Source organism: Girardinichthys multiradiatus, chromosome 12 (assembly GCF_021462225.1).
Source record: "Girardinichthys multiradiatus isolate DD_20200921_A chromosome 12, DD_fGirMul_XY1, whole genome shotgun sequence".
Classification (NCBI taxonomy): domain Eukaryota; kingdom Metazoa; phylum Chordata; class Actinopteri; order Cyprinodontiformes; family Goodeidae; genus Girardinichthys; species Girardinichthys multiradiatus.
The window spans coordinates 17,596,958-17,606,896 of NC_061805.1; the positions used below are offsets into that span (position 1 = coordinate 17,596,958).

The 9,939-nt window shown below is 37.9% G+C and overlaps 1 protein-coding gene across 1 annotated transcript; it reads left to right on the top strand.

Moving 5' to 3' along the window:
• The first annotated feature begins 216 nt into the window (after window positions 1–216).
• LOC124877832 (flavin reductase (NADPH)-like) lies at window positions 217–9,787 on the top strand. Its single transcript, XM_047381395.1, has 5 exons — window positions 217–350; window positions 2,594–2,826; window positions 5,835–6,036; window positions 8,468–8,632; window positions 8,718–9,787. Exons 2-5 carry the CDS (start codon window positions 2,692–2,694, stop codon window positions 8,861–8,863), a joined length of 648 nt encoding a protein of 215 aa, XP_047237351.1. The 5' UTR covers window positions 217–350; window positions 2,594–2,691; the 3' UTR covers window positions 8,864–9,787.
• The last annotated feature ends 152 nt before the right edge of the window (window positions 9,788–9,939 follow it).

Below are 9,939 nucleotides of genomic sequence, written 5' to 3' on the forward strand. Positions count from 1 at the left end.
AGAAATATGAACAAGAAAGAACAATTTTAAGGAGAGAATTTGAAGGTATTAAGGAAAATGTTATTTTGATAGATACTTTGCAAAGAAGTTTATTCAAATTATAGTTAGATTTAAAAAACAAAAAATAAATTAATAAATAGAATTTGATTGTTGTAATAGTAAATAAGATTTAAAACCACGAAGAACCACATCCATACCAGTCGGTGGCGGTAATGCACATCATAAAGTTATTTGCCAAAAATAATACAAAAAGAAGAAGAAGAAGAAAACTCAGAAACCTTGTTTTATAAACACATGGGAACGTTGGCGCTCTTGAACGCCTCTCTTTACAAGTTGTCAACAAAGATGGCGTAAGTAAGCTGTAGCTAAGGTGGCTAACGTTCATTCTTTTGTTCTCACGGCTACAGCTGGTTGTCATTTAAGTTACTTCAGCTGTGTTTTTCCGCTGTAGCGGTTTGTATGTATATCTGAAACATCGTTTGAGTCGTTAAAGTTATTAAACAACATAAACGCCTTTGAAAACTGCTGATTGTGTCGTAGATCCACTTTGGTTTGATAAGGTTGACTGACAGAGGTCATGTAAGGTCTAGGTACATTACACTGAGACGTTTAAGCAAATTATTACCAGTCGTCCTGTAACCACAAATACCTGATCAGCTGCAGAATTACTCTTATTTCATGAAAACTGTAGTTTAAAAGTGTTTGTAGTCTTGAATCCTCATTTAAATTTATGTAAAATTACCTTATTGTAATTACCTTACATAAAAATAAAAAAAACGCATTCTTAGACTTAATAATTGTCAAAGGTTTTTTTTTAGAAGAGATGAATATTTAATCATTAGTGATCGGTGGTTACTCTCTAAAATCTTTTGATGCACTGTTTGATTTCTCAGTTTTAGGGTTGTTTTAACTGGGATTTCTGATTGTTGAACCTATGAAATCAGTTTTTTGAAGGCAAAATTTTGTCGAAAGACAATGAGCATCTCTACATTAAAAAAAAAACCAAAAGCTAGTTTTAAGTGTTCGTGTTTCAAAAGTTTTGTTAGATAAAGCAGTAATTGGAGATGCACTGAACAGGATTTCCACTTTATTTTTTTTAGGTCCATCCTGCGGATTACAGTTTTGACTAATTGCCGTTTTTTTTTTCACAAATTAGAAAATAAAATATGTGCTTGAGGTCCTTTGGTCGAGGTTGTAGGTCTGAAACCAATAGAAAAAGAATTTGAAAGACTGTCTCTATTTATACCTTAAATATTATGTACTTATTAATCAGTTTTTTATTAAACACAATAAAGTGCATGAAAGTCCTTGCTGCGTTGACGCATTTAAGTAGGGCAAAACGTCCGATATTTCAGTAACATCTGTAAGCACCAGATTAAAACCTGATGATCTGTGGCTTTAGAGACAAAAATCAACAGGCTGTTTCTTTTACACACCTGACTGAACTTTCACCTCCTGTAAAAAGGCTAAAGTCCACTACCACTCTTTTTCCACTTATAAACAGATGTGCCTATTCAATGAAAACAAACAACATAAAAGCTCCTCAAATATACAATTCAGAGTTGGATATATTCTGTGTAACTCTTGTAAGGTTTCTGTTTTGCAGCTTCTATATTTTAATTCTGTATTTTTAATAAGTATGTGAAAAAGTATTGGTTTCTGATTCTGATCATAGCGTTTAGCTCCATCTCATTTTTGTTTTTGGAGATTTAGGGGGAACACCAAAATGTTTAATTGGACAAGGCGAGCACAGCTGCACACTGTGTGTTTTTGTTCTTAGCAGACTGGCCCAAATTTATTATCTTTGTGCTATCAGAGGATGGCGGTCACATGCTTAATGTAGATACTAAGCTGAAACTGTTCTAATAATTCTGTGGATCTACAAACTTGAGCGTGTCCACAGGATGAAATCCGTGAAGATAAGGCGCTGAAACATGTGACATTTGTTTGTCTTTGCAAAGTTTATCTCTGACTTATGGACATTAAAAATAATTATTGTTTCAACTGGGGGATTTTCTGAGTGTTAAATAATCAACGATGTGTTGCTATTGAGAAGAAAATAATCTTGTTCTCAACATTGGCTTAATTTCCCCTAAATGTTAGCAGAGATCAAACAGACACATATAACTGCTAGTTGTTTACCTATTTTAAACTGTAGAGTTTTAATCAGTCTAGTTGTTCATAAGCAACACGTTTCAAACATTTGTTTTATTCCAGACACCAGCATGTCTGCTTTATGTTTTGAAACGTCTAAACTGTGGCCTGTAAGATGTATACAGATGTATTTTAAAAGCAACACGTTGAATTCATTATCTTGTGATCCACATTTTTTTCCAATTTAAGTCCTTTTCTGGACCAAACAACTAAAGAAATAAATCAGAAAATACCCCGTACTAGATTATTAATATAGATTGTATATTAAAATGTTTTAGCTGCATCTTAATCTTGTATTTTGTATTTTTTTTATTTGTGCTATTCAGACAAGGCTTTAACTGTGAACTCTGTCATATGACAAAATCTTAATTTTAATGAGAGAGGGTGTCTTTATCTCAGTGCAGTAATCCATTTTTTACACTTGTGCTTGTGTAACAAGGAGGAAGCCTCAGCGCAGCTGGTTGCAGCCATCAAGGTGATTCATCGCATCATTCAGTTATCGGTTTTAACTCCTGACTGAGCTCCGTCCGTCAGAAGATGAAGATAGCTTTGCTGGGAGCCACTGGGCAGACTGGACAGTATCTGGTCAGACAGGCGCTGGAGCAGGGCCACATGGTCACCGCCGTCGTCAGAAACCCGGTGAATCTCGCAGTGCACCATGACAACCTCAAGGTAATTGTTACCGAGGCTCAAAGTTCAGATGCTTTTATGAAGGAACACCTTCAGCTGGATCTTATGTCACAGTTATAGCATTTCAGTGAAGATGCTGTTCAACAATGAACTAAAAGCCGCACAATAATAGACTTTTATCTCATAATGTTTTGTGATGTGCGCAAACTTTTATTTTAGTCCAAAAGCACAAGAGTCTCCCTGTGTTACTAATGTGCATGCTGTTTTCTGGACAATCCCAAGCATTCTCCCATGTTGCTGTGCACTGAATCCCCCCAGTTTGTGTTGGTCTGTTGCTGAAGACAGTGCTGTTTCATGCGTTATTTAACATGATAAATTATATGGTCCCTTTATAAAATATTTTATGATATATCAATATACAGGAGTAGCTGCCTTGGATGTAAAGGCTACAGTTTTTTGCGAGCAGCAGCTTGTCTTACAAGCTTTCAATCTGCTGACCCAAAAACAGAACTGTTACTGATGTGGCCATTGGTATCTACCCCCATCATAAGAATCTCTGGATTTCTGCCATAGTGACCTTTTCTGTTCCCAAATCAGGCTCCTTCTGGCTGCTACCTCCTGCTCCATTTAATTTCTGTTAAGAAATAATCTGTAATAATCATGGGATCAATGAATCAGCATAAATTCATAGACTCGCCTTGGTCGAGCAAAGAAGTCGAGCGCTCGTGCTCGGCGTCATATCCAGTGGTTGTCTTTTGAAAATGGACGTATTATATGATGCACAAAAAAAAAAAAATGCCTGCAAACTGTTTGCTGAAGACAAGCAGACTATAAACATGAATTACTGTAACTATGTCCTGTGGTCTGATGAGACTAAGATAAACTTATTTGGTTCAGATGGTGTCAAGCATGTGTGGCAGCAACCTGTGAAGCTCTAGTGAACTCCATGTCCAGGAGACTTAAGGCGGTGCTGGAAAATAATGGTGGCCACACAAAATATTTACACTTTAGGCACAATTTGGACATTCACGCTTAAGGGTGTACTCACTTTTCTTGCCAGTGGTGTAGATATTAATATCTGTGTGTTGAGTTATTTCAGATGTTTTGCAAATTTACACTGTTACACAAGCTGTACACTGACTACTTTACATTGCATCAAAGTGTCATTTGTTCAATGATGTCCCATGAAAAGATTTCATATTATGTTTGCAAAATGTGGTTGGTGTACTCACTTTGGGTTAGAAACTGTTAGGGACTTTGAACTTGGCATTCTTGGTATGAGACGGGTTGGTCTGAGTATTTCAGAAGTTGCGGATTTAGTTGAATTTTTTTTGGAGTTGCAGTTTTGTGGATTTGTTGATATCTGAGAAGAACGAGCTGACTGGTTAGAGACAAAGGTGTTAAGAACATGAATACATAATTTCAAAAAGGGGAAAAAGATATTGTTGGAACAATAAAACATTTGTGTTACATGAGAGCTTGTGGAGGCAAATAATTGCAAGGCTTTAAATGACTGGTCTGCACAAAAGAGAAAAACAAAACAGTTGTATCTTTATTGTTCTGCCTCGAAACCTGGGTGTAGTGATGGACTCACACCTGAACCTTCAGAGGCTCATAATGACAGTAACAAGGTCGGCCTTCTATCACCTAAAGAACATCTCCAGGATTAAAGGACTAATGTCTCAGCAGGACCTTGAAAAACTTATTCATGTGTTCATCTTTAGTAGAATTGATTACTGCAACGGTGTCTTCACAGGTCGGCCTAAAAAGTCGATCGGACAGCTGCAGTTGATCCAGAACTAAGAAAGTGGAGCACATCACCCCGGTTCTAAAGTCCCTACACTGGCTCCCTGTAGTTCAGAGAATAGACTTTAAAATACTTCTGTTAGTCTATAAATCACTGAATGGCTCACCACTAAAATACATTACAGACTTGTTGTCAGTGTATCAACCACCCAGACCTCTCAGGTCTTCTGACTCAAATCTACTCTGCAGAACCAGAACCAGAACTAAACATGGAGAAGCAGCTTTTAGTTCTTATGCTCCACTAATCTGGAATAAACTGCCAGAAAACTGTAAAAGCGCTGAAACCCTAAGTTGCTTTAAATCAAGATTAAAAACTTATTTGTTTAGAGTGGCCTTTGACTGTGCCATTTAGGCATGATTAGTTGCGTTTTCAGTCCAATTTTCCTTTCCTTTTCTTGTCCATCATTCTATTCTCTTTATTTTATTTAAAAATGTTTTAATTACCTCTGTTGTTTGATTTTATCATTTGATTTGTTTTTCTGTGTCTGTATCTGTGTTTATTTGATTTGTGATTGTATTGTAATTGTATGTACAGCGCTTCGAGTGTCTCGTTGCTGAAAAGCGCTATATAAATAAACTTACCTTACCTTCTGTAGCAGGTTCCAGATTAGCGGTCTAGCGTCTGTGGGATTTGCAACAGAAACAAACAGTTCTGGGACATTCATAGAAGCGCAAGCAGTTCCTGCTCACACCATCACATCCAACTAATCACAACGCCCATTTCAACAGATGTAAAAAACAGCTGCAAACAGAAGGTCATAAAACAGACTGAAGACAAAAGTCAGACAGAACTCTGATATTTTCATGTCTTACGATCTCAAAATGGCTCAGATATTAAATCCCAAAAAATGTCATTGTGTGCAAGACTAGGAGGCCTAATTAATTCACACAACCTTTATCCACAAGCTCTAGTTCTTGAGAAGGTGGCTCTATGGCTGTTCAGAGGTTCTTTAAAATTTCCTTGTTTCAATTTTGCCTTTTCTTTAATTATTTAAATCATTTTATTGTAGCTAAAGTGAAATTATCAAGGTTTGGGGTTTTCACTTTAGATACACAACCAATTTATTTAGACATGTAAACATTATGAGGATAACAGCAAAGAATTGTTCACTGATGCTCTTCAAGGTTTCTCCAGTTTAACTTTGTAAAACACGTATTTCCTTGCATGAAAGGATCAAAATGTAAACTTAAAGGTGATGTGACGCCAAGAAGACTTCATATTGATCTGTTCTGTGTGTTTCCAGGTGGTGACGGCTGATATTTTCTCAGCGGACAGTCTGAAGCCTCATTTCAAAGACCAGGATGTGGTCATGTCCTGCCTCGGCTTTCCGGCTTCCTTCTTCTCTGGGGTGACGGGCTACACCGCATCCATGGCGGCCGTGGTGGGCGCTATGAGAGACGCCCGCGTCAACAGGATCATCACAATGACCTCCTGGTACACAGAGCGTAAGTGGACTACACAGATTATGCAAGCATTGAAACTTGCTTTACTGACTTTCAAACTAACTGTCTGCAAACTCCGAAGGATCTTTGGCATGTTCTCTGTTTTTAATCAGACTTTTAAAGCTGCTTTTTAACAAAAACTGCTTAATTTCCATCCATCCATTTTCTATAGCGGCTTCTCTTGTACAGGGTCGCAGGGGAGCTGGTGCCTATCTCCAGCGGTCTACGGGTGAGAGGTGGGGTACACCCCGGACAGGTCGCCGGTCCATCACAGGGCAACACAGAGACACAGGACAAACAACCATGCACACACTCATTCACACCTAAGGGCAATTTAAAGAGACCAGTTAACCTTACAGTCACGTTTTTTAGACTATGGGAGGAAGCCGGAGTACCCGGAGAGAACCCATGCATACACGGGAAGAACATGCAAACTCCATGCAGAAAGACCCCAGGGCGAACCGAGGACCTTCTCGCCGCAAGGCAACAGCAATACCAACTGTGCCACCCCGCAGCCCACAATGCTTGATTTATCATACGATTTTTTTTTTTCTGGAGGCTTTGTGGAGGTTGAGATTTTTGACTCATATCAAACCTGCCACACCTGAGTGAAACCCTGTAAGAGTGTAATGAAATAATGGCTACATCTCAGAGAACTGTCATAGAGTAAATATGAGTCATTTATCTTTGCCACAGAAACATGGAGGAATTTAAATTCATCTGGGTTTGGTTGATTCTGCTGAGGCCAGAACATGAGCAACTATAAGAAGTATAATTAGTCATCACCAACTGAAGAGGAATCAGAAAAGTTTTTTTTCCTGTCAAAGAAAATAATCATGATGACTCTCATTTCTGTGGCTTTTTGTTTGGTGGGCAGAGATACTTTAACAGCTTCGTTTTTTTTTTTTTTTTATCAGGTTACAGTTTTAGACAAAGTTCCAAGACTCCAACATTTTCTAAGAACCACTCTTTGATAGCACTTGCTTCTTCTTGGAGGCGATCTGAAAAGGGTCACTTCTTTGCCTCGTCACTGTTGGATACAAGTGTTGTAGTTATTTACTGTAAAGTGTCAACAGCAGTTTGCAAAGAAACATCTGGATGTTAATTGCCCTGAACCCTGAATCTACCCCGGGATATTTATTGTTGTATTACTTGACTGGATCGCTTCTGTTGCTGCTTTAGACAGTGAAATAATGCAACAGGTGCACTACAACCACTATGATTTGTCTGTCGAATATATTCATCTGACGGATGCAGGCTTCAGCCTTCAGTCATGAACTGGAATTCTTCCAATACAATTCAGTTAATTGCTTTGATTTAAAACAGAAAAACAACACTCATTATTTCTCCTGCAAAAACATGATAAAATATTGACTCCTATAGGCATAAACATATATTTAAAACTTGTTGACTGTCCTTGTTTTTTGCTGCCACAAATGGTTCCATATAAACTAATTTCACTTTCTTATAAGGAAGGAAAAATGCGGGAGCCCTCCCCCCACCTGTTTCTGCACACAGGTGGGGGGAGGGCTCTCAGGGGACTTTCTTGTTAACAGGACTTTAAGGTAGTGCTGAGCAATACAACCATTTCAATAATTAATTATGAAACGGATAACCCCATTAACAATGATGAAGTTAGGCTTTAAAATGTAATAAGACAGACAATACATGTGGCCTAACAGGCAGTATGTGGGGCCACTATTATTTAGGCGTTGGAGAAGAGATTGCAAACAGTAGCGTGAACTTAATTGCATTATTTTCTGTGTTCTACTCAAACATATTTGCACTTGTAAGCAGTACTGCAAATGGGATTAGTGCTTCAATGTATTGCTAGTAGAGTAAGTATCATTACTAATCCATCAAGTCCTTGAATTCCTAAAGGGGTTCAGTGTTCAAGTAAATGCACTTTTTCCTAATGTTTTATGTACTTTAATTTGTTCTTTAAGCATTGCAACAAATACCATCTTAGCAACTCGACTTTTAATTTGAAACTGTATCATAATTATCAACACCGTTCAATACAGAAACAAATATATATTTTTCTTGTCCATATTACCCAGCTCTACTCTAAACTGTAGTAACAGTATGAGAGAAAATTCATGTGTTAAAAGCATAACTTTATAAATACCTTGAACTCATAGCCTGCCCTTTCCAATTCTCCATGAAATAAAACATGTTTAAAGCAGACATCTCTTTTTTTTTTTTTTATGTGTCTCTGCAGGACTAAATGTAGACCTGCAGGTAATGAGGAATCTTCATGAAAATACTGCTGTTGTGTTTCTAACCAAAGTATATTTATTAAGCCTGATTTTTAAAGTATATCAAATATATTTCTTCTGTTTCTAAGAGTTACTCGACATCCTTTTTCTTGTTGCTATTTCTTTCTCCTAATATGTGCCCTGCCTGAGAGTGTCTGCTTTTTCACATTGTTTAGCTGACTCTGGAACCCAGTCTCCATACCTGATCCGGTTCCTTCTGCTGCCGATGATCCGAAGCGTCCTCAGCAACATGTATGAGATGGAAAGCTTCCTGGAGAAAACCGAGGACATCAACTGGACCGTAGTTCGCCCCCCGGGCCTCAAGAACCTGGCGGCCTCAGGTAAGAGAAAACTTACTGTCATGGGCTTGAGAAAACAAAGAAAGGTTTCAACAGCAAACGGATAAAATTCATGTCGTTGTTGCAGCTCAGGAGCTTGTGACACATGAGGGATACTTTGTGCCTGACAGCAGTGGTCAGACTGTGGGAAGAGGAGATGTGGCTCGCTTCATGCTCTCTCTGCTGAACAGCAATGCCTGGATCAAGAAGGGAGTTGCCATCACCACCAAGTGAAAGGAAAGCAACATAACTATTTCACCAGAAATAGTTATGTTGCCAGATTGTGGCAGTGTCTAACCATGGAGGTTTTTTTAAGATTACTTACGTGTCCCCAGTACTAAATTAGAAAATGTGCAATCAAAGATACTTTACGTTAACAATAGCTTAAATGGGAGGGTTATTGGGTGAATCCGGCTCGTTTCGTCTCTACGCAGCAACCCACCAAACAGCAGGCTTTTATAATATGTCTGCTCTGGTTGTAATGTAATACACATTATGTATTGGAACAGGAACAGGTTCTTAATTGTATGTGTCTAAATGACGAACAGAAGGAAAGACCAGATTGCCATCAAACAGTGTCAAGTAGTTAACCTCACTGACTCAATCAACCTGGATTTCAACTCAGTGGGGCCGACTTCAAATAGTTCTGATTACATATATAGGTGGTAATGAACATTTAGTCACCACTCAAATATGAGTGGATATGGAATAAATGTGGTTAAATGTTCCAGAGATATGAGTATTGTGTTTAGTCTGTAAATACATGCTCCTCTAATAATGCCCTAACCTTTACTGTGAGGTTTCAGTTAGTTAGTTGTATTTGGAAAAGTCTTAATGGTGAGATACTGCCAACAATGCAGGAATAAAACACTTTTGGGGTCAGCTATACTCCGGAAAGATTATTCTTATAATGGATAAAACATTTTTATTGCTGCCTCACATTATGTGCCTGATGCATGCCTTAATTTACTTTAGATTAATATGTTTTTATACCCATAAAAATCCTTCTACATATATTTTGTACAGCTAACCTTTCTGTTATGAGTAACGACATGATTACGTTACGCTGCACCCACAAGTCGGGGTGTAGTACATACTTTCAGCCACATAACTGTGGTATTGTGCCATAACTAGTAATTAAAACTTACCTTGATTCATTGTTTCTGTGTGCGTCTTTCTTTTTACTACCACTAGATTAAAAAGATAAGCCTGTTCTTACAATAAACACAAACACAGAAGTTGTCCCATATAACAAGAGTAAAAGCTGTGAATTATTTGCACATAGAACAGTGATGTTTTTGTTTTATCTT